The 22823-nt window shown below is 50.6% G+C and overlaps 1 protein-coding gene across 5 annotated transcripts in view; it reads left to right on the top strand.

The window, feature by feature from the left end:
• The window catches only part of ARHGEF11 (Rho guanine nucleotide exchange factor 11), a 108884-nt gene that overhangs the window by 82010 nt on the left and 4051 nt on the right, over positions 1 to 22823 (top strand). For 3 of the 5 annotated variants that reach the window (XM_023214114.1, XM_023214113.1, XM_023214111.1), the window contains 23 exons: positions 998 to 1040; positions 2320 to 2416; positions 2596 to 2718; positions 3644 to 3667; positions 4908 to 5052; positions 5667 to 5766; positions 6550 to 6579; positions 9714 to 9840; positions 12915 to 13094; positions 13185 to 13232; positions 13453 to 13640; positions 13960 to 14106; positions 14395 to 14474; positions 14633 to 14758; positions 15257 to 15374; positions 16225 to 16403; positions 16978 to 17053; positions 17313 to 17480; positions 18613 to 18703; positions 19399 to 19524; positions 19953 to 20014; positions 20944 to 21159; positions 21456 to 21818. In XM_023214114.1, coding sequence (XP_023069882.1) covers positions 998 to 1040; positions 2320 to 2416; positions 2596 to 2718; positions 3644 to 3667; positions 4908 to 5052; positions 5667 to 5766; positions 6550 to 6579; positions 9714 to 9840; positions 12915 to 13094; positions 13185 to 13232; positions 13453 to 13640; positions 13960 to 14106; positions 14395 to 14474; positions 14633 to 14758; positions 15257 to 15374; positions 16225 to 16403; positions 16978 to 17053; positions 17313 to 17480; positions 18613 to 18703; positions 19399 to 19524; positions 19953 to 20014; positions 20944 to 21159; positions 21456 to 21818 — 2857 coding nt within the window. The remainder of the gene's footprint in view (positions 1 to 997; positions 1041 to 2319; positions 2417 to 2595; positions 2719 to 3643; positions 3668 to 4907; positions 5053 to 5666; positions 5767 to 6549; positions 6580 to 9713; positions 9841 to 12914; positions 13095 to 13184; positions 13233 to 13452; positions 13641 to 13959; positions 14107 to 14394; positions 14475 to 14632; positions 14759 to 15256; positions 15375 to 16224; positions 16404 to 16977; positions 17054 to 17312; positions 17481 to 18612; positions 18704 to 19398; positions 19525 to 19952; positions 20015 to 20943; positions 21160 to 21455; positions 21819 to 22823) is intronic. The other 2 variants (XM_023214115.1, XM_023214112.1) reach the window with 1 other exon arrangement.

Here is a 22823-nt window from a genome sequence, read left to right as displayed (position 1 = left end):
CATTGCCTCTCCCTGGAATGTTTAGAGGAAAAGATTGTACCAAATTCTCCCTGATTCAGTGCCCTGGTTCCTCCCAACCCTCCCTGCTTTGCCCATCCCTAGGCTGAAGAAACAGAGGTCTAGAGACATCAGATGATCTAGAACAGCGAGGCAAGAGGAGAACCCTGGTTTCTGAAGCTCAGTCTGAGTTGCTATTACTGCCCAAAGGCAGGAGTCAGAGGTGGGAGGCCCCAGAGTATCTGGGGTAGACGGCACCCTGTACACTGAGACAGAGTTCCCAGGGGTGTGTCAGGGATCCCGCTGGCAAGAGCATCTCTGCCTGCAGAGGGCAATTGCCATCCCAGACTTTCTAATCTAGTCAACTAGACTAATTCCAAGGTGACTTTATTCTTTTGGCAGTAAGCTAGTAGGGTTAATGAGGTGGGAGAAAATTGGTTTTTCTTAAGAGTTTTCTATTTGTCCTCTTAAATGGGTCTTGAGTAGGGAGGTTAGAGCTACCAGTTGTTCTCTGTTGGTTGTTATGGAACCTCTCCAGTATCCAGGTGTCAGGGACTTGTGTAGCAAAAGCCAGAACACCATGCTAACTGCAAGGCTAGGTGACACAAGGCTAGCTTTCCCATGGGAGTGAGGGGGAGGGAAAGTCCACCAAATAGCCCAATAAAGGCTTTTCCCTTGCTGCTAAGTCAGCACGGGTCCACGTTTTGGACAACATGCCATTCCATGCACTCTTAATGGCCTGGAAATAAGAGTGAAAAAAAACTGCCTGTGCCGCCCTCAGAATATTGTACCAGCTTGCTGTGTAACCTCAGACTCCATTTCCCAGAAACCCTAGCCTAGAATTCAGGTGTGCAGTTGGGGAGTAATGAGAAGAATGGTAGGCAGATGTAGGCAGAAAGGCAAGAAGTTCATATGGGCAAGCCCTCCTCGCCTGGCACACTGTTGATCTCCCTGGAGTGTATAGACCTGACCACTTCTGCTCCACACTTCTATTTTTTAGCCTCTGAGAGTCAAGATCCCTGAGATGTTACAGGCTGAAATTGGTAAGTTGGCTCATTGGTCGGTTAGTCTCTTCTTGGTGCCTTTCTTGTCCTGAGCTCTCAGGAGATTCCAGAGGACAGAAGGGACATAGTTCCTGTTCTTGGGCAACCATCTTCTAATAGAGGAAGAGACCCATGAGACAGTTGCTCCAGAGCACTGCACAGTAGCTTATGGACAGGTGCATATGGGACAGACCCTGCCTAGGCACTCACTCTGCCGGGGAGGAGCTTGTCGTGGGAAGACATTGGACTTGGAGTTAGGAGACCTGGGTTCATGTCTGCCAACCTTCTACATGAGCTCTCTGGTTCTCCATTGGCTTATCTGTACAAAGAGGAAATCAGACTTGATCAGGGATTCCTCAGCCAGGTTGGTTATCAAGAATCCCTTGGGGAACTCAAAAAATACAGAAACTAGGGCCTCACTCCATCCTTCTTGCAGAGTTGGAATCTCCAGAGTGGTTTTTCTTGTTGGTTTTTTTTTGGGGGGGGGGGGGGGGGGGGTGTTTTATTTTTGTTTTTATAAGTTCCCTAATACTGACAGCAACGAGTCCAGAGTGAGGACCAGGCAGGCTAGATGGTGCCCAGCTCCCTTCTCCTTCTAATCATCAGTAGAAGAATTAAGGGGAGGCAGTCTAAGGTGATGTCAGCCTGAGAAGCTAATCACTGGCAGTTTCCTAGAGGACAGGAATTGGAAGCTGCATGTAGAAAGAGATGATTTGTGGGCACGTGTGACAGGGAGGAGAGCCCAGGCATAGGGTGAACAGAGCTTGCTCGAAAGCAGAGTGAGAGTAAAGCGCAACTCTCAGGGACTTAGCCTCGCCTGGGTGGAGCTAGATGCAGGGACTAGAGGAGAGACATCTTTCGGTTTCTACTGGGGAGCTCAGGTTTCATGGAATGTGAACTGCTTGCCTCTTTTAGCTTTGAGCTGCTGCTGGAGCAGTAGAGGGGAACAAGCCTCTCAGAGGTCTGCACTTGGATATCAGAAGATGGTACTTAGACCCATCCAGTAAGAGGGGCTTTAATCCTTCTCTTAATGGAGCACAGAACATCCAGAAAATATTTTTGTCCTTGCCTTGGACTTTGGATGTCAGGATTCCAGTCCTGAATTCAGGAATGACCTGAGAGGTCCAGGCCTCCTCTCCCTTTAGGCTAACAGGGCAGAAAGCCAGCCCTTCCTCCCAGTGTCACAGGGAGTTGAAATGCCTTGAGATGCTCAGCAGAAGTGATCTCCCCCCACCCCCAGTACCCTACCCACCCTGATTTCTCTGGTCTCCCACTACAGACTCGCGCCTGCGGAACAGCGAGGATGCCCGTGGTGTTCTCTGTGAAGCTCAAGAGGCAGCCATGCCTGAGATCCAAGAGCAGATCCATGACTACAGGTTGGCCCAGGAGCTGCCCTCCCACCACTCTCCTTGCACCTCCGCCTCTTGGCCTTGGCTCCTTCCCTCTGGGACGTGCACATATCTCTTGTTATATGTGTTTGCCTCGTTCTTTCTGGGTATCCAGCTATTGAGTATTTGTGTATATTTCTTTCTTTCCCTGTGTTTATCTGGCTTAGAACGAAGCGCACTCTGGGGCTGGGCAGCCTGTATGGTGAAAATGACCTGCTGGACCTGGATGGGGACCCTCTCCGAGAGCGCCAAGTGGCTGAGAAGCAGCTGGCTGCCCTTGGAGATATTTTGTGAGTCTTTCAGCTTCCTCCCACCCCACTGAACGTCCCAAGCAGGTTGACATATTTTGTGGGTCTGTTCTTTCAACCTCTCCCCCTCTTCCACTTCTTGCCTGATTCTCCTGCCCCTGAAAGATGGGGAGTCGTGCCCTCCTGCTGCATTGGTCAGACTGAGGGCTGCAGGTGTTCAAGGGCGTGGCAGAGCCTGCAGCTCCTGATAGTCATTTGGTGGTTATGACAGACCACGGGCCCCAGGAATGTGGTAAGCTTTCTGCTTTCCCCTGCTGGCCCGCTTCCTGACCTCTCTCCCTTCCTGCCTCTAAGATCTTATCTGTCACAGAGGGTGAGGCCAGTGCTGTGTGTACCCAGTGGATAAAGTTCCTTCAGGAGGCAGCTAGAACTGGCTTAGGGGAAATTGCACCATCTTTTACTAATCCACATCAGAAAACTGAACTAGTGCAACATATTAAGGCGCTTCTGGCACAGCTGCTTTTGTTACGTTTTTCTAGCGCCATTTTCAAAAGTGTCGTAGGCACCTGTGATGAAAGCCCCAGTATCACAGACTTTGTGGGGACACTTCAGGCTTAGAAGTAATTTTTTTCCCTAATACTGCTTCTTACTAAGTAGCTATGTGACCTTGGTTAAGCCATTCCATACAAGTCAGATCCATAGGCACAGCCAGGCACTTCAAGGACAGGGTAAAAATAGCAAAGAAGATGAAACCTATGCAGTCTCTGCTAAGGCTGATATTTCAACTCGGCAAATATTTATGGAGTTCCTGCTATGTACCAAATATTGTGCATCAAACGTACTTCCCTCCTTTTCCCCCACTAACCTTCCTTTCATCTAGGAAAAAGTTACCTTCCTCCCAGCCTCTAACCAGGTGACCAGCCTCTGTCTTTGCAGTCTGAGTAATCTGTTTTTTCTTTCATTCCAGGTCCAAGTATGAGGAAGATAGGAGGTAAGCAAGTCTATGATACGCATTTGCAGCTTTCAAGGTGGAAGGAGTGGGGATGAGCTACTATGCTCTCCATTTCTGACAATCACAGGGGAGTCCCTCATGTTGTACAACCGCGTAGGACCGTGGTTCCTGCAAGTCTAGCTCTCAGGTGTCTATGTGACCATAACATAGGGTTCATGAGGCCCACGCCCCTGATGCTTAGGGATCACCGCCTGGGGATGTGGATCTGTTCCTCAGCGGGAAGACGCCAAGCTGCCATTGCTCCTCACAGTGCCATGCCTGGCTGCAGCTTCTCTACCCAGATGAGCCCTTTGTCTCCCTTCTCACTTCTTTCCCTTAAACTACCTAAAGTAATGACAGTAATTGTGGAATCAGCCTGTTAGTGGCATCTGCAGAGGGGAGCTGGTGTGCAGCACAGTTCCTTTCTTGGCACATATTAGAATTTTTTTTTTTTTTTTTTTTTTTTGCAGCCTATATATTTATCTCATTGTTTTTCATTAGCCAAGGTTAAAATGAGTCTGCATTCCCTGAGCATACACACTAATAAGGGAGAGAAAATGGGGTTAGGAGTCTGTTTTAGGGGGAAATACAGACAGAGCTGAAGCCTTGCTGCATTGAATGCAGAGTGGGTCATCATCCATCCAGCAAATTGTGGATACAAAGACATTTTTAAACAGAACTCTGGACATTTTCATTTGTGGCAGTTGGAAGCCACTTGACAGCTCCTTTTCCATCTCTTTTTCTCTGTACTGGGATGGGAGGATGGTGAAGGCAGTATACTTTGGCAGAGGCTGCTGGCATTTCTCCTTTCCCCTGGCCTCCCCACCCCTGCACATATGCCTGAGAGTATCAGCTGCAGACCTCAGCCAGTCTTCCACGTCTGCCTATGTCTTGACCAGGCAGGAAATTATTTACTTAACATTTTAGGGAATTGGCGTGTTCTTCCACTGACCATCATCTGCTCATGGGGAAGAGTTCTGCTTAGGGAAAGAGTAAGACTTCTCCTGGTAGAAGTCTTATTCTTGGTTACCTGTGGGCTCACTATGTGGAGAAGGTCACACACAGTCCAACTTTTGGCGGCTTCTGCCTGCTGTCCCATTTAATTATTCTAGACTTTTCTTTGAATACTTTCACCTGTAACTACCCCTTCACCACTCCACTGGGTGGTGGTGAAGAGATTGTTTGGCACAGGGAAGATAACTTGAGCTCTCTGATTCAGGACACTGTTCCTCTTTTACAGCGCCCCCATGGACTTTGCCCTCAATACCTACATGAGCCATGCTGGGATCCGTCTTCGAGAGGCACGACCTTCCAACACAGCTGAAAAGGCCCAGTCTGCTCCTGACAAGGACAAGTGGCTACCCTTCTTCCCTAAGACCAAGAAGGTGAGGGCCAGGCATGGTGGCTCATGCTGTAATCCTAGTACTTTGGGATGCCAAGGCGGATGATTGCCTGAGCTCAGGAGTTCGAGACCAGCCTGGGCAACATGGTGAAACCCCATCTCTACTAAAAATACAAAAATTAGTCCGGCGTAATGGTGCATGCCTTAACCCCAGCTGCTCGGGAGGCTGAGGCACAAGTGTTGCTTGAACCCAAGAATTGGAGGTTGCAGTGAGCCAAGATCGTACCACTGCACTCCAGCCTAGGCAACAGAGTGAGACTCTGTCTCAAAAAAAATAAAAAGAAGGTAACAGCTGTCCTGGAAAATATCTCCTCTTGGTGCAGTTCTCTGTGCTGAGGTAGGTCAGGAAAGCCATTTTGCAGGTCTCTGGCTACATCCCTCCACCTGGATGTGGACTCAGTGAGAACCCCCAGACTAGAGCAGCTCTCAGTCCCTTCCAAACCCAGGTCAGAGGTGAATGTGCTTGTTAGGGTACCAGCAAGAGTCAACTCTCCAGTTACTTACTGAGGGCCAGGCTTGGGGGACAATGGCAGAATTGATTAGCAGCCATGCCTGGGTATCAGGGCCTCCTCCAAACCCCAGTGTCTCCTGTCTCAGCAGAGCAGCAATTCCAAGAAAGAAAAGGATGCCTTGGAGGACAAGAAGCGAAACCCCATCCTCAAATACATTGGGAAGCCCAAAAGCTCTTCTCAAAGCAGTGAGTATTTGGGGAGCAACAGCCTTGGGCATTCCTTGGGCAGGGACCTCAGCCCTTTCATGTACCAGTATGTTGGCAGAGGGCCTTCCTGTGTTTCTGGGAGCCGCAGATCCAAACTCAGACCACAGCCACTTTCTCTCCCCTTGCCAAATCCAGTGCAGGATCTCTGAGGTTCAGGTGAATATTTCTGAGCCAAGGAAACCGTCCCGGTCCCTGGGTCTTAGTCTAGGAACCCAGAGCAGTTCTAGCTACCAAACGACCACGTGAGAAACATTTCCCCTCGGCAAGGATCGCCCTGTGGACAGTAAATACTCCCTTCACCTTCATCCAAGGGTCTATAATTGGTCCCAGCACACAGGACTGCAGTAGTACAGATGCAGGAGGGGGATGGTTGAGTCACTATTGAGTAGAACTAGTCAGGTTGGGGGCCAGTTTGGGTCCCAGAGGTTCCCCTAATGCCATCAGTAACCCAAAACTCAACTGATCCTATCATTGATCTCTTCCCAGTGTGTGTCATTTGTCTGGAAATTGTTGCTGTCCCCTCCCAGTCAGTACCTTAAGCCCCCCAATATCAATGGGAATCTGTGAGGGGTAGTGGGGTGGGCCGACTGCCCTTTCTGAAATTGCTGCATTGCAGGAGAAGGAAAGGGATTCTTCTAGATCAGCCTTGGTTTTCACCACTACCGTTTCATTTTCTGGCTTGATGTAATTTTTATTTTGATTCTTAAAACATTGATTTGACTTTTCATGGTTTACTTTTGTTTTTGTTTGTTTTTCTTTTAGCATTTCATATTCCCTTGTCCCCTGTGGAAGGTAAAAGGACCATTTTCTTTGGGTTTGTCTTCGCATTAGCATTGAGTTTCCATCTCCCAAATCTTGTCTTTTCTGTTTCTTTCTCATCGTCTCCCATCCTGTTCCTCCTCCCTCCCTTTCTTTCTTCTCTCCATTTCCCTTACACGTTGCTCATTGTTGCTAAAGCTGCTGTGTGCTGCAAACCCTGTGGGTGGTTGGGGAGGGCACCACCCTCATGCCAGGTACGAGACCTTGTCTCCTAACCCAGAGTTCCAGGGGGCAGAGCCCCTTCTCCCGCAGGGACAGCGCCTTCTGGTAGTTCTGGCCAAGACTAGACTTCTGGTTCCTCTGGCGGTTTTTCCACAGCCTGAGGCCTTTTCTCTATAATTCAGTCACATCTCCATGATGAGTTTCCAAAAATCCAGAGTTCTATATAAGTGAGGGGAACCCTCACACATTGAAGGGTCTTGCAGTGAAGCAGAAGTGCCTCAGATTTTTTTTTTTTTTTTTTTTTTTTTTGGAGACACAGTTTCACTCTGTCGCCCAGGCTGGAGTACAGTGGCGTGATCTTGCCTCACTGCAAACTCTGCCTCCCAGGTTCAAGGGATTCTCGTGCCTCAGCCTCCCGAGTAGCTGGGACTACAGGCATGTGCCACTACACCCAGTTAATTTTTGTATTTTTAGTAGAGACGGGGTTTCACCATATTGGCCAGGCTGGTCTCAAACTTCTGACCTCAGGTGATCTGCCCGCCTTGGCCTCCGAGAGTGCTGGGATTATAGGCACGAGCCACCACACCCAGTCAGTGCCTCAGATTTTTGTTTTCAGTTAAAATAATAAAAATATCATTTTTGAAGGTGATTTTTTTTTAATGTAAAGTATGGGTCTCTAACAGTTTTTCTCTTGGGTATTTTTGTTCGTATCATCTACTTAAGCCCCTCAGTATAGCACCTCCATCTTTTTTGACATTTAACTACCAGCACTGTATAACCACAGCAGTGAAAAAAGAATGACCCTAAATGTATTTTAGAGGACCTAGTGTCTTCCAGAATCCGTGTATTTAAAACATTAATGTGATACATATTAATCCATAAGAAGCTTAGAGCCTACAGTGAAATGTCACAGAATTGAGCAAGTTCATTTCCTGTTAATAAGGTCCGTATGCATGCAATTGATCAACACTTTGTAGGTTCAACAATAAATATAGAGAGAGAGATAGCAAGATAACAATGGGATGCAATCTGGAAACTATTCTGTTAGTATAATTTATTTTACATAAAAGTGAAAATTAAAAATATTATCTTCAAAATTAATTTAAAAGTTACTAAACTGCTAGACTGTATGCCATTCTAAGCAATAAAAATAAGGAATTAATGAAAAAAAAAGTTTATAAAACAAGGGGAAAAAAAGAATGGCCTTGAAATCCAGTCCTCAGTTTTTTTGGTTGTTTTTTTTGTTTTGTTTTGTTTTGTTTGAGACAGGGTTTCACCCTGTCACCCAGGCTGGAGTGCAGTGGTCTAGTCATAGCTTACTACAGCCTTGAACTCCTGGCTCAAACAGTGCTCCCACCTCAGCCTTCCAGGTAGCTGGGGCCACAGACGTACATCACCACACTTGGCTAATTTATTTTTTGTAGAGAGAGGGTCTCACCATATTGCCCAGTCTGGTCTCAAACTCCTGGGCTCAAGCGATCCTCCTGCCTTGGCCTCTGAAAATGCTGAGATTATAAGCATGAGGCACTGTGTGCCTAGCCACTTTGCTCTTTTTAAAAATCCATTTCCTTCTACCTGTTTTTCCCCTGTTACTCTGGGTCATTCGGTTATACCAGCTCTCAGGGCTACGCCTGTATTTTACCACAGCTAAGGTATAACTCTATCTAGAACATAATTGAGCATTTTCCAAGTGGCCCATGGGAAAGGGAAGAGTGGACTCAGCCTGCTGGCTTTCAGTTATAGGATGTTCCCAGGCTCCCACATCATCACCCAGCCAGGGTGGCTCAGGGCTGCGGCTGCACAGCTGACCCTGGCATCTGCATGGCTTCAAGACCCAGACGCACATTCAGGCTGGGACAGGCAGATCTGCTCTTAATCTCCAAAGTGAGAGTGATGGTAATAACCCCTACTCCTGTAATGTGCACCCACAGCCACTTGCACAGTTTTAGAAAAATATTCCCAAGCCACTTGCCTAAAGGCCGTGGAATTGTACACTTTGAAGACAGCAGCTAAATTTTTTTCTGTTCTCTCTGACTTAGAAGCTTTCTTATGAAAGTCAGATTTTGAGACAGATTTGTAAGTTTGTATATGTAGATGTCAGAATCTCTCTAGTAGGATCAGGGCCCAGACCCTGGGCTGTTGATATTGCCTCCCCATTTCCCCTTGTCCTTTCCGCTAGTCTCAGGCAGCCAGCATTTCTAGCCCACCCCTGTTCTAATACCGCTGGGCTCAGAACTGAGCTAGTTGACTTGAAGGTGAACTCCTTATCTCTCTTCCCTCCTGCTGAGAGCCACGGAACTCTGGGTCTGAGTTCCCCAGGGGCTGTAGTTGGCATTACCTGTGCCTTTTCACTCTCCCATCTGCCCTCTCTGTTTGTCTGAACAAGAACAGCTCTCTTCTGTCTTGGCTTTGAAAGGGGGCTGGAATTTGAATGCCAGTGAAGTCTCTCCTCTGTTCCTCCTAGGTCATCTCTTACAATACTAAAGAGTCTGATTCTGTAGTGATGGAGGCCAGAGAAGGGCAGAAAGGACAGGAAGGAGAGGCAGAGAAAAACGAAAAATTCATTTAAATTTGAGAAATGCCTAATAATTTGGCAACATGGCCAAATTACATGTAGATGTGTTTTGGTATTCCTGGCTACTAATAATGACTTTCAAGCAGAAGAATGTGAGAGCCAAAAGAACGCTTATGGAAAATATACTTCCAAACCCCCTCATTTTGTGCATGAGGAAAAAATAAACCAGAAAGATAGTGTGACTGCCCAGGGCCACAAAACGTGTTCATAGAAGAGCCAGGACCAGAGCACACCTCCTGACTCTTGGTCCAGTGCTGCTCTCATCCACGCTTGCTCATTGCTCTGTCTTCTGGGATCTGGGGAAGTCTGGGCCTGAGAAGCCGTCCCTGAACAGCAAGCCTAATGTCCTTCATTTTCTTTTTGCTTCTAGTCAAACCAGGAAATGTGAGGAACATCATTCAGCACTTTGAGAACAACCAGCAGTATGACGCCCCAGAACCTGGGACACAGCGACTTTCGACCGGAAGTTTTCCCGAGGACCTGCTGGAGAGTGACAGGTAGCAGTGGCTGGATGGGACTCACTAGCTGCTCGAAGAGTAGAGCATGGGCAGGGCTGATGCTGGGGTTTAATTCCAGCTACTTTACCCCTCTCCACTAGCTTCTAAGGCTCCATCTACAGAACTTCCTCCCCACCCCCAGTATCTTCAGGAGACACATTGTGTGCTGGTGGAAAAGCCAGTGGAAGAGCAAGCAGATCCCTGACTTCCATCCCAAGAACTACACACTTTTCAAATTCCCTTTGGATTTATCACCTGACTCCTCAATAGCCTTCATCCAAGATTGAGCTAGATGTTATAAAGAGGCCAATCAGGAAACCCTAAGTGACAAGGATAAGGAAGACTATAGTGGGGGCAAGAGGGAGTCCTGGGGAAAAAAGACCTAGGCAGGCAAAAGAAAGTTGTTTCGTGTCTGTATGTGAAGAAGAGAGCCAGAGATGAGGTTCTGCTGGGTACTTTAAAGACAAGTGATATAACTCTAGGCATCAGATGTCCACCTCAGCAAAGAGAGGCAAAGTGGATTGATTACAAATGAACTGTTTTTCCCTTTTCAAGAAGAAAAAAGGGAATTGAGACTGGCATCTCTCATATTCTTCTTTGGTCAGGTTCTCACTAGAGTCCTCATCTGGTATGAAAACATGTTCTTGGACTTAGTTGCTCTTGATCATGGCATGACAGCAGTCAAGTCATGTCTAAAACTCTATAGCCAGCACTTCAAATCACATGCCTGTAGTCACAAGTATTCGTGCCACCCTTAAAGGTGACTTAAACAGGTATACTAACGTAGTGTTGTGCAGGGAGAGATAATCTTGCGGACACTCAAGCCTCAGAGCATTGAGCTAGAGTACAGGCAGGCATGAAAGCAAGTCAGTATGAAGCAGTGTGGATATTCAAGCCATTTTGCCTTTGTTTGTTTGGGGGATTTTTTTTTTTTTTTAAGAGACAGGATCTTGCTCTGTCACCCAGGCTGGAGTGCAGTGGTACAATCATAGCTCACTGCAGCGTCAACCTCCTGGGTTCAAGAGATCTCCCACCTCAGCCTCCTGAGTAACTAGGGATACAGGCATGCACCACTGCACCTGGCTAATTTATTTTTATTTTTATTTTTTTGAGTCTCACTATGTTGCCCAGCTTGGTCTGGAACTCCCAACCACAGCAATCTTCCTCCTCAGCCTCCCAAAGTGCTCGGATTATAGGCATGAGCCACTGCCCCTGGCCTGTTTTGCCTTTCAAATAACTAATTATCAAACCATAAGGCAAGCTTTCCTGCTTGAATGCAGGTTACTCCTTTCTGTTTATATGAAGCCTTTTTTTAGCTTAACACGTGTCAAAAGATTTTGCTGCCATGAGAATTGACAGATTTACAGGAGATAAAGGTTAGATTTGTACTGGGGGAAGGTTGAGTTCTAACATTAATGGGTAAGTTAAATATGCACATTGTGTGATTCCTGTGGTAGCACATGATGTCGTAGATAAATCAAATATTTTAAGATTATAAGACATCAACATTTTGAGAAAATATTTGAGACCATTTACAAACTTGCATTCTTGGTATTGCTAGGTAAATTTGCCCTAAGACACTCACTAGGATCCTAAAGCTACTCTAAGCAGAAACCTTTGGATTTGATGATTATAAACTCATTGGCAATCTCAGAAGAAACAGTATTAGCAGTATGGTGGGTCAGAGATTGTTGTAGATACTCAACAGGTATAAGATGCCCCAGTTCTTTCTAGAAGGCAGTACCCTAGGAATTTGGGGGCAAAGCTAGATGATATGCCTCACTTCTTGGTGGGAGTGTTACTTACTTCTGGGTGCATGAAGGAAGGTGCTTAGCTCTGCAGCCCCAGTAGCTCCACTGGGTGTTTATTGTGCTGGTACAGTGACCCATTAGGACACTGAAAAGTGTTCTGAGTTAGTCTGGGTTGGGATTGTTCTAGCAGAATTCTGGAGGGTGAATTCAGTAAGGGATCAGTGGGCAGTACGTTTTCTAACCCTGCAGATGAAACCCTCAGGACCCTAGGAGATGAGCTCCATTTTGGATCATCCGGTGGTTTGGGCACGATGAATGGAGACCGAGACATTTAGCTTCTCGTTGCGGCAACCTGCTGTGCTATTAAGAGCTCTGCAGACTTTTAGGCCTCCTGTGGTCCTAAAAGCAGAGCAGGATGTAGATTACTAATAATATCAGAAAAGCAGCCCAGCAGGGCCACAGCATGGAGGTGGGGGGACCATCCTGGGGCGGCTAGGGGTCAGAGGTGCCAGCTGTCTCGGGCTGATGCACAGCAGGACTCGACTGCAACACCCAGTCATCAGCATCTCATCAAACCCCAGAGACACTCAGTAGCCAAGCATGGCAGACCAAGGAGCAGGTCCTGCCTGTCAGTAAAAAGGCCCCTGGAAGCACAAGCCTGTCTGCTCCTGAGAGGAAATGGAATCTTAGGAACGGTACTGTTAGGATAAGAATGGAACTCATCGCATCACAACTGGAGGGCTAGGAATCTAGCAGCAGATAGAACTTTCTGACAGGCCGTGTGGAAAATCCTAAAATGAGCTGTGAATGTAGTGACTCTACTGTCCTCTTAAGACCTCTTCAAAGAGGTTCACCTTAAGCAGAGTTAAAGGTGGCAGCTGACCCACTCCAAAGCAGGGCAACATGAACTGGCCGCTAGATGGCCCCATGGGCAGGGAGCTGGGACCTTGTGGTCCCTGATGAGGGACAATGATGTCTACCACCTTCTTGACAGGAGCATGGTGTCTCAGGCCTGTGGACACACTATAATTCGGATTCCATTAGCCCCAGATTTCATCTTCCTGTTAGGATCCCTTCCTAATAACTTCAGAGGAAGATGACTCTGTCCACAGGCTAGGCTGAGGAGAGAGGATTTTGTAGAGCAGCAAAAATGGTCTATCATTGAGAAGCTTCCACTGCCATCCAGGTGCTTTGGCCATGTTCAAGGGGAGAACCTGTGGCATGGAGGCATCCTCGAAATGGAGTTGCAGGTAAGAGCTGGCCAGGATGTAAGCATGGCCCACTGACTTCCCAAGTCGCAAAGTCTCCTGTTCCTTCCCCCAGTTCACGCTCAGAGATTCGCCTGGGCCGCTCTGAAAGCCTCAAGGGCCGGGAAGAGATGAAAAGGTCTCGAAAGGCGGAGAACGTGCCCCGCTCTCGCAGTGATGTTGACATGGATGCTGCTGCGGAGGCTACTCGCCTGCACCAGTCAGCCTCGTCCTCTGCCTCCAGCCTCTCCACCAGGTGGGCAGGGCTACAGCAGCTGCACCCATGGACATCTCGGGAGTGGGCGCAAGGATAGAGGGTTGCTGAGAGTTGACATTCCCTCCACAGGTCTCTTGAGAACCCAACCCCTCCCTTCACTCCCAAAATGGGCCGCAGGTAAGTGATGGGCACAGTGGTGCCTCTGGTGTCTCTGTGTCCCATCCGCATCCAGCTGCTCCTCTCACCCACAGGGGGCTGGTTGGGTGGGTGTCTCCTCTTCTGGGCCCGCTGGTTTCCCAAGTGCATGGGGCAAGCAGGTCAGGCAGCAGAGGGAGGGCCAAACCCTCCATGTGAGTTCTTCCTCCTGAGTGAAGCTGAGCTGCCTGTTTTCCCCCAGGAGCATTGAGTCCCCCAGTTTGGGGTTCTGCACGGATGCCCTCCTTCCCCACCTCCTAGAGGATGATCTGGGCCAGCTGTCTGACCTGGAGCCAGAGCCAGATGCCCAAAATTGGCAGCATACAGTGGGCAAGGATGTGGTGGCTGGGCTAACCCAGAGGGAGATTGACCGGCAAGAGGTCATAAATGGTGAGAACGTGCTCCACTGCCCCCGGCTCCGCTCACACACGTGGGAATGGGTCCAGGATGCCTCAGACCCACAAGGGTGGGAAAGAGGTTAATAGGGTGGGGGGCCCCTGTGTGCTGGAGCATGTCCATGTTGCCTGTTGCTATAGGTCCCCCTCAGTTCTGGCCCTTGGGGTAAGAGAAAAGTTGCTGTATAATCTGAAACCAGCACTTCAAGCTCCCCCAAAATTAGAATGGTGTGGGAACCAGGCAGGGACTCTAGATACTTGCTGATCCATTTTCTCCCTGGCTTTCTACCCTTCTTGTCACAACCACCACTCAGAGCTGTTTGTGACTGAAGCTTCCCACCTGCGCACACTCCGGGTCCTGGACCTGATCTTCTACCAGCGAATGAAGAAGGAGAACCTGATGCCCCGGGAGGAGCTGGCCCGGCTCTTCCCGAACCTGCCTGAACTCATAGAGATTCACAGTAAGGAGCCTGTGCCCCTCCAGACTCCTCCTCTGCCTCCCTTCAGCTTCCTGTTCCACTTTGGCCCCACTGCCAGGACCTCCCTGAGTAGATAACCCCCCACCAATCCCTGGTGAGAAAAAGATCTGTGGACAGCCTGAAACCAGCACTGGAGTTCACCCTGAAAGTAAAATGGTTTCCAGACCCTTCCCATGGCACTGCTGTCAGAGATTCGCTTCTCCCTGTCAGAAAGGTTCTGGCACTTGAGCTCAACCCCAGGCATTTCGAGTTGTTCTCTTCTTGCCCCAGATTCCTGGTGTGAAGCCATGAAGAAGCTCCGGGAGGAAGGCCCCATCATCAAAGAGATCAGTGACCTCATGCTGGCCCGGGTATGGCTCCAAACTTCTCCCTCTTGGCAAGGAGGAGATTGGAGGAGGCAGGGTCTCATTACCCAAGGCCAGGGAATTTGGCAAAGGAAGGGATAGGCAGGGGTCTGGTCCCAGGCAGGGGTGTGATACCTGGCCCCATGTCCATTCTGCCTCTTCAGTTTGATGGCCCTGCCCGAGAGGAACTCCAGCAAGTGGCTGCACAGTTCTGTTCCTATCAGTCAATAGCCCTAGAGCTAATCAAGACCAAGCAACGCAAGGAGAGTCGATTCCAGCTCTTCATGCAGGTGCGTCCTTGGCCATGCCTTGGCCTTCCTTCATCTCCGTCAGGGTCACCAAGGATCTCCTGAACTTCTCTCCTTCTAGCCACATCCTCCCTCTCTACAGCAACTCCCTCTCTGTCCTTCTGCACAAGCTCCTCAAAACTGACTGACTCTAGACAAAGAGACCTTTGTTTGTTGAAAAGAATCCTGGATTAGCAGTCAGAGGCCTGGCTCACCCACCAGCACCTGTGTGCACTGAGGTGGATCTCAGTTTCCTTGTCTATGGAGTGGCAGCAATATGCCTGCCCTTCTGTTTTGACCATATCCCTTTGGATTGGTGTCTCCCTGCCACCACAAACCCTTCTCTACATCTTTAAGGAAGAAGCTTCCACTGCTATTTCTGAGTGACCCACCTGGTGTTAAGACCTGTTTGTCATGTTCACACCCATCTTGGCCCTGAACCCATAAGCCAGCTCCCAGCCACGCTGACATCTCCTCCCTTCTATGTGTCCTGCTGTCTAGGAGGCTGAGAGCCACCCTCAGTGCCGGCGGCTACAGCTGAGAGACCTCATCATCTCTGAGATGCAGCGGCTCACCAAGTACCCGCTGCTGCTGGAGAGCATCATCAAGCACACAGAGGGTAGTGCCTGGGGAGGGGCTGGTGTTACAGGCAGCGGGCCTCGTGCCAGACCCTCATTCTGGCACTGCTTTGTGACCTTAGCAAATCACTGTACCTTGTGGTCTTTGGTGTCTTCATCCTTATTCTGTTGTGGGGTGTTTCAGAGAAGAAAATGATTGTAAATGTCCTTTGGAAAATACAAGGTGTTTAACAGTGGGAGGAGTAGGGGCCACCATCGAAGGCCCACCTGTGTGGGCCTTTGTGCAAATCCAAGGAAAGCATCCGATGCCCAACACAGGCTGGCACTCAAGGGTACCTGGGTCCCTCTGGTTGCGTGCAGCTGGATTTTATCCCCATTCGTGCCCCCTGCGGTGCACAAAAGACGCAGCCTACGTGGTAACACTAGAGGAGCAGGGGACCAGACTGAACAAGAGGGTCTAGCTTTAGGTTGTCACTCTCCCTGGGATCCTGGGTATCTTTCACTACCCTCAAATTTCAGACATTGGAGTCAGGACAGAGAGGTGTTAGGAACCCCAATCTGATTTGAACAGGCCTTCTAGTGGCATAATTGTGGCCATTTACCACAGTCTCTATCCCTTGCATCGGTAGAGCTGGTTGTGGTAGAGGCAGGAATTCCCAAGAGCTATCAGTGTCTTCAGAGCAGTGGTCTGTCTGAGACCTGAAGATGCTCAGTAAAAGTTACCCTTAACACTTGAGGTCCTCGTGTGAGACAAGGGTGGCTCACCTCCATCCACGCCTGCTGGTTTGAAGCAAGCCAGTTGCCATGGATGAATTCAGGCAGATAATAGCTGATGCCATGTTAGACTTCTCAGGCAGGAGCCCCAACCATCTCCTCTGTCCATTTTGGTAGGTGGCACCTCTGAGCATGAGAAGCTCTGCCGGGCCCGGGACCAGTGCCGGGAGATTCTCAAGTATGTGAATGAAGCGGTAAAGCAAACAGAGAACCGCCACCGTTTAGAGGGCTACCAGAAACGCCTGGATGCCACTGCCCTGGAGAGGGCCAGCAACCCTCTGGCAGCAGAGTTCAAGGTAGGAGGCAGAGACTGCAGCACAGTCAACCCCTCACACTTTGTGGGTACCCTTAGGAGCAGAACTCTGGTCAGGGCTTGGAGAGTCTTGGAGGTAGGAGACAAAGACCAGATAGGGTGGCACAATGGAGCCCCAGAAGACATACACCCTGTTATTGTCACCCTGTCCCTAGATGGACAAGGTAGACAGCCCTACCCAAGAAAGACTAGATGTTGGAACTCAGCCTGAGAGAGCAGGGGATCGGGTTGAACTGGAGGTAAGGTGGAGATCTTCTGGGAGGGAATCAAGCTGGAGGTATGGGCAGGAAAAGCAGTGTGTGATTTTCTTGGGACTGTAGTTGGCACATGGTAGGGGCAGGTGGGAGACCCAAGTCAGAGCCATCGGTATATCCCCCCGCTGGCACATGGCACATGACTTCACAGTTACCTTTTTGCTTGTCTTCATCCCCCACAAGAGAGTAAGAGCAAGGACTTTTTCTTACTTACCAATCCCAGGACCTTAACACAATGTCTGGCACACAGTAGGTTCTCAAACACTTGAATGAATGAATGAATGAATGGTGTCTCCTTAACAGAGCCTGGATCTTACAACCAGAAAAATGATCCACGAGGGGCCCCTGACCTGGAGGATCAGCAAGGATAAGACCTTGGGTATGTGCCAGGGGACTGGGACTGAGTGGGAACCTGCAGTGGGTGGGCCTCCCTGGACTCTTCTCTCTGTCTTTCCCAAGCATTGAAACATGACTGGAGGTGATAGCTCAGGACATGGGAAGGGAGTAACCAGAGAGAGAAATGGGGTCACCAGACTCCCAGGGCTTCCTAGAGCCTCCAAGAGCCTATGGCCCTGCATTGTGCTCATGAGGGATGAGTGGGCACCAGGGAACGCCTCCCCACAACCATACCCCTCCAGACCTCCATGTACTGCTGCTGGAGGACCTCCTAGTGCTGCTGCAGAAACAGGACGAGAAGCTACTGCTGAAATGCCACAGCAAGACAGCTGTGGGCTCCTCAGACAGCAAGCAGACCTTCAGCCCCGTACTCAAGCTCAATGCTGTGCTCATCCGTTCTGTGGCCACAGGTACCTGGGGAGATGGTCCAGGCTGGCCTGGGGCTCAGGGACCATGTCCACCGAGTGCTGGGTGAGGCAGGGTCAGTGTGGAGCCTTTACAGGACCTACCTGTCCACCTGTGTTCCTTTCCTCCTGTCCCAGCCTAAGCAGGAGGACTGGTCCAAAGTGGGGTAGGATGAGGGTTAGGATGGGGACCAAGAGGAAGATAGACAACCTGGCATAGGGGTTGTCAGCAGTCCTCAAGCACAGTGCTGGTTTGGATGGGACGTGCACACCCAGGATGGGGTAAGAGTGTCTGAGCAGGATTGGGAAGAATGGGATTAGGCAGAATGAGTAGGACAAGCCTTTCTGCTACAAGAGTGACTGGGGCAGAGTTTGGTTACAGAAGATGTTAGTGCCCACGGTACAGAGCTGGGTCCAGTGGACAGAGACGTTTCAATGAGAAGTGCAGTGTGTGTGAGAAAGGGCTCTGGAGCAAAATTCTCTGGATTCACTTTTTTTATCTGTAAGATAGGGGTGATACCTACCCTACCTCTTGGGGGCATCAAAAGGAATGACAGGTATGAAAAAGTTTTATAAAATTATAAACTATAATCCCACTGCTTTGGGAGCCTGAGGCAGGCAGATCCCTTGAGGTCAGGAGTTCAAGACCAGCCTGGCCCACATGGTGAAACCCTGTCTCTACTAAAAATACAAAAATTAGCCGGGCATGTTGGCAGGCACCTGTAATTCCAGCTACTCGGGAGGCTGAGGCAGGAGAATCGCTTGAACCTGGGAGGCGAAGGTTGCAGTGAGCCAAGATGGCACCACTGCACTCCAGCCTGGGCGACAGTGAGACTCCGTCTCAAAAAATAATAAAAAGTTTTATAAATCCTAAGCACCATACACACATCAGCCTTCACTATTATTTAGAGCAGGAGAGGAATGGGGGTGAAAGATGACATTGGGGGTCTTGGAATTTCCTCTGTCCCTTGTGTAAGTGGGTTCTAAGTGGTCCTCATGATCCACATCTGTCTCGTGCTGCACTGTCCATCCGCGTTGAGGGTCAGAGCTTTGAGTCCCACTCTGTCACCCTAGCCCAGGCTGCAGTCACACCTCCCATCCCTAGTACAGACCCTTCTACCTTCCTTTCCTCACACAGATAAACGGGCCTTCTTCATCATCTGCACCTCCAAGCTGGGCCCACCCCAGATCTATGAGCTGGTTGCATTGACATCATCAGACAAGAACACGTGAGAATTGAGGGGTTACCCGCAACCACAGTCCCTTTGGGACCAGGGTGGTGTGTATGAGCAAGGCCAGGACTGGGCCCCAGAGCAGTGACTGGACAGGGGGTTGGGAAGGGAAGTGGGAGAGGTAGGACAGAAATAGAGAAGCTGGGAGGGGTCATCACCCCTGAGCTGGTCACCAGGCCCACTTCTGGGAGAATGAGTTTCTGGCAGTCTTCCAGTAGCTGCTGCTGCTGCTGCTTTCCTTCCTGCCCTACTCCCTTCACCATCAAGCGAATTAGATTCATGCATCCTTCTCAAGCATTTGCCTCCCACCCAACCCATGTTCTCTGACAGCAGCTGCCAGAGGTGGAGTGGAAGGAGACAGGTCGAGTCAGACAGTTTCCCAACTCCAGGGTTTTCATCTTTCAAAATGTGGCTAATGCTACCTGTTAGAGAATTACTTTAGAGAGAGAACACAGAATGCTTTGCCCAGAGCGTAACAAAGGGTTGGTGTCCAGGATTTCGTAGCTGCAAGTAATATAACCCCAAGGGAGCAGCCCCGGAGGACTGTACAGGGAGGTGGGCACCTGCCAGGCAGAGAGTTCTTAGGGCCTGGAGAAGGGCCTGGAAGCCCTGCTCCAGTGAGCTCAGTACAGGGTGGTGTGTGCCACTATCTTGCTCTCACTACAGTCCTCTCTGTTCCTGCCGAGCAACAGATGGATGGAGCTCTTAGAAGAGGCCGTGCGGAATGCCACCAGGCACCCCGGAGCTGCCCCGATGCCCATCCATCCTCCACCCCCAGGCTCCCAGGAGCCAGCCCACCAGGGCCTCACACCCAGCAGGTGCAGCACTTAGCCCTCCAGACCCCGCACTCTCTCCACTCCAAACCTCCTGTTTCCTGCTGCTTCTAAGCCCTTCAACCCCAGGGGTGGACAGCCACAACAGGGAAATGCTAGCAGGGAGCAGGCAGCTCCAAGCGCTGGCAGATGGAGAAACATGCCCCCATCCCTGCTTCCTGTCCCTGTCCGCTCCCCCCCAGTCTGCCACCTGGCTGTAATAGAGCTGAGCCTGAAGTAGGGTGAGGGGGATGTAGAGCAGGGGACCAGGGAAGCTCAGCCAGCAGCCCCCCTCCTCTCCGGGTTGCCAAGCAGACCAGCCAGGTGAGGAGGCCCACACCATCCTTCTCGGATCCTACTGCATTGCCCATTCTAACACACGAGTCCGGGTGGAATCTCATGACATCTCACCCTGAGTTGGTTTCCTCCCTCAGGGTAGAACTGGATGACTCAGATGTGTTCCATGGTGAACCCGAACCCGAGGAGCTGCCTGGAGGTAAGGGCCCTGAACTGTCCTGTGGGAGCCTGCCCAGGCCTTTTTCTGTAGGCACAGGTTGGGTGTGAGTATGGGGGCGATGGGAGAGTCCATCGGGGCCCAGGGTGTGAGGTTTTGATAAAGAGTAGAGAAGAAACAGGGCAGGAGGAAGAGTCTGGAAGAGGAAGGACAGCAGAGTGAACGGACTTAAGAAAGGGTGAACTCGCTCACCTGACCAGAGATTCCCACCCAGCCTCTCTGGGTGACAGGACAGCGTCAGCCATGGAAGACGATGAGCAGTCTGGCGGGATCCACGGGCCCTGCATCCTCCAGGGGTTACTGTTGGGGAGAGAGATGCGTACTGCAACTATGGGGATGGAAAACATGGAGGGCTGGGGAGCTCAAAGGGCTTAAGATGCAGTTACTGTGATGGGGACAGCGTTCTCAATGAGAGCTTGCGTGTGAAGTAACCTGGGGTCTTGGGTTTCAGGAGAAATCTCGGGCTTCCTGGCTGGGTGTCTGTTGTTTCCTTCTGCTTAGAATGCTTTTCCTCCTAACGCCACACCTCCTTCGTGTCTTCATTCCAGTGTCCTCTTGGCCCAGTCTGTTTAATACTGTAGCCAGCACTGCCCAGCCCCCAGCCCCATGCCCTGCTGTTGTCGTCTTCTTTCCCATGGAAGTTACTGCCTTCTAACAAACTACATAATTGGCTGAAGAGTCTTATTTTTGTATGTCCCTCCACTAGAATGTAAGCTCAACATGGGCAGGGATCTTTTTGTTTTGCTTACTGTCATATGCCAAGAGCCTGGGACAGTGCTGGCCACAGGAAGTTCTCAGTAAACAACTGTAGAGCGAATCCGTGTTCCCAGCCCCTTGGCTCCAAAGCTGCGCATAGGCTTTCCCATACAAGCCCTCTCCCTTTCCCTGCCTTCTTCTTTCATCCAAAACAGGCACTGGGCCCCAGCAGAGGGTCCAAGGGAAGCACCCGGTCCTGCTAGAGGACCCTGAGCAGGAGGGCAGTGCAGAGGAAGAACTGGGTGTCCTGCCTTGCCCTTCCACATCCCTGGATGGAGAGAACAGGGGCATCAGGACAAGGAACCCCATCCACCTGGCCTTCCCAGGCCCTCTGTTCATGGAAGGGCTCGCTGACTCTGCTCTGGAAGATGGTGAGTGCTTCAGGGCCCTGCTGTCAGCCCCTGGTCCCCAGTTGCACAGCCAGTGTGAACTGGCAGGCGCCTGCACCCTCTGCCTTCCTGAAGGCTCTCCCTGGTGTGCTTGAGGAGAGCTGGATGCAGAGACAGATGTCATTCCCCACCCAACCCCCACCAGCTAGTTGACCAGAGCCCTCCAGCTTCACCTGTGCCTGAGGTCACCACCTTGGGGTCAGTGGGGCAGCACAGCGATCCTTCTGGCGTGGTGTGCCGTCCTGTGCTGGGAAGACATCACCCTGTTTCCCTTCCAGTGGAGAACTTGCGACACCTGATCCTGTGGAGCCTGCTGCCAGGTCACACCATGGAAACTCAGGCTGCCCGGGAGCCCGAGGACGACCTGACACCCACACCTTCTGTCATCAGTGTCACCTCTCACCCCTGGGACCCAGGCTCCCCAGGGCAGGCGCCCCCTGGGAGTCAAGGGGGCAACACCCAGCTTGCAGGGCCAGAGGGGGAACGGCCGGAGCAGGAGGACGTGGGTCTCTGTTCTCTGGAACACCTACCCCCAAGGACCAGAAATTCTGGGATATGGGAGTCTCCAGAACTGGACAGGAATCCGGCTGAAGAGGCTGCAAGCACAGAGGCAGCAGGAGGTTACAAAGTTGTGAGAAAAGGTAAAATAAATGAGAGTGTCCAGTGGGGAGACAAGCTCCCTTGCTAGGTGAGATAAGTCTTCCGAATAGCTGCTTCCTTCCCTGTATTCCCCCTGGGTACCGTGTGAGCAGAGACCTACACTTGGTCCTGGACATAGGAGACACGCTGATACCAGGCAGGCTTTGGAGTTAGACAGTCGAGATTCAGAGTTTAGCTCTGCCACTTAATATCTGTGTGGCTTTACACAAAATTCTGAGTCATCTCTGAACTTCATTTTGTAACACATAAGGACATTTCCTTCTGCCTGGCACAAACCAGCTACCAGCACCAGTCTCTGTTAGCGCTCCTCACTCATCTGGTCCCAGGGAAAAGAGCCGCCCTTCTCAGGAGCCTCAGGCTGGGAAAGACAAGGCAGGTGCATGCAGCCGCTCACACCAGGCAACAGCACCTAGGGCAGTAGAGGTGGCAGCTGGGACTGGAAGGGGTGGAAGACAAAGCTGGGAAGACATTTGGGGAGTGAGGGGTATGGGGAGTGAATAAGGTGGCAGGGAGGGCACCCCGGGTTGCAAAACACTATGGGCAGCCTTGAGACAAGAAAAACCAAGACAAGCTCACAGGGAGGCCGACAGGTCTGCCCAGCCCAAGCAGTGAGCCCAGGGAGGAAGGTCCCCGCCCCAGGAAGAGTGGGCTGGTCTGAGAGGGTGGCAAGAAAGGTAGAACAAAACCTGGGGCACACCTGGGGTGGGGTTCCACGCTAGTGGGCCTGCCCTCCCCTGAGGTTCCACTCTGCCTCCCTTCCAGCAGCATTTTTCATTCCATCTGCCCAATGCCCGCCTGTCTCCTGGGTTTCTGGGAACTGACCTTCCTTCTCTCTCTGTCGGTGAATTGGTGGAAAGTTCTTTGCACTGCCTGGGATGTCATCACGTATGATCTTGTGTTCACCTTGTTCTTCCCGTTTTCTCCTCCCCCTGTCCCCACCTCCTGCCCTCTCTCCTTCCTGTTCTCTCTCCCTTCCCTTTCCTTGT

Source organism: Piliocolobus tephrosceles, chromosome 1 (assembly GCF_002776525.5).
Source record: "Piliocolobus tephrosceles isolate RC106 chromosome 1, ASM277652v3, whole genome shotgun sequence".
Taxonomy (NCBI): Eukaryota; Metazoa; Chordata; class Mammalia; order Primates; family Cercopithecidae; genus Piliocolobus; species Piliocolobus tephrosceles.
The sequence above is the reverse complement of the archived record's forward strand: the minus strand, read 5'-3'. Positions and strand labels throughout refer to the sequence as shown.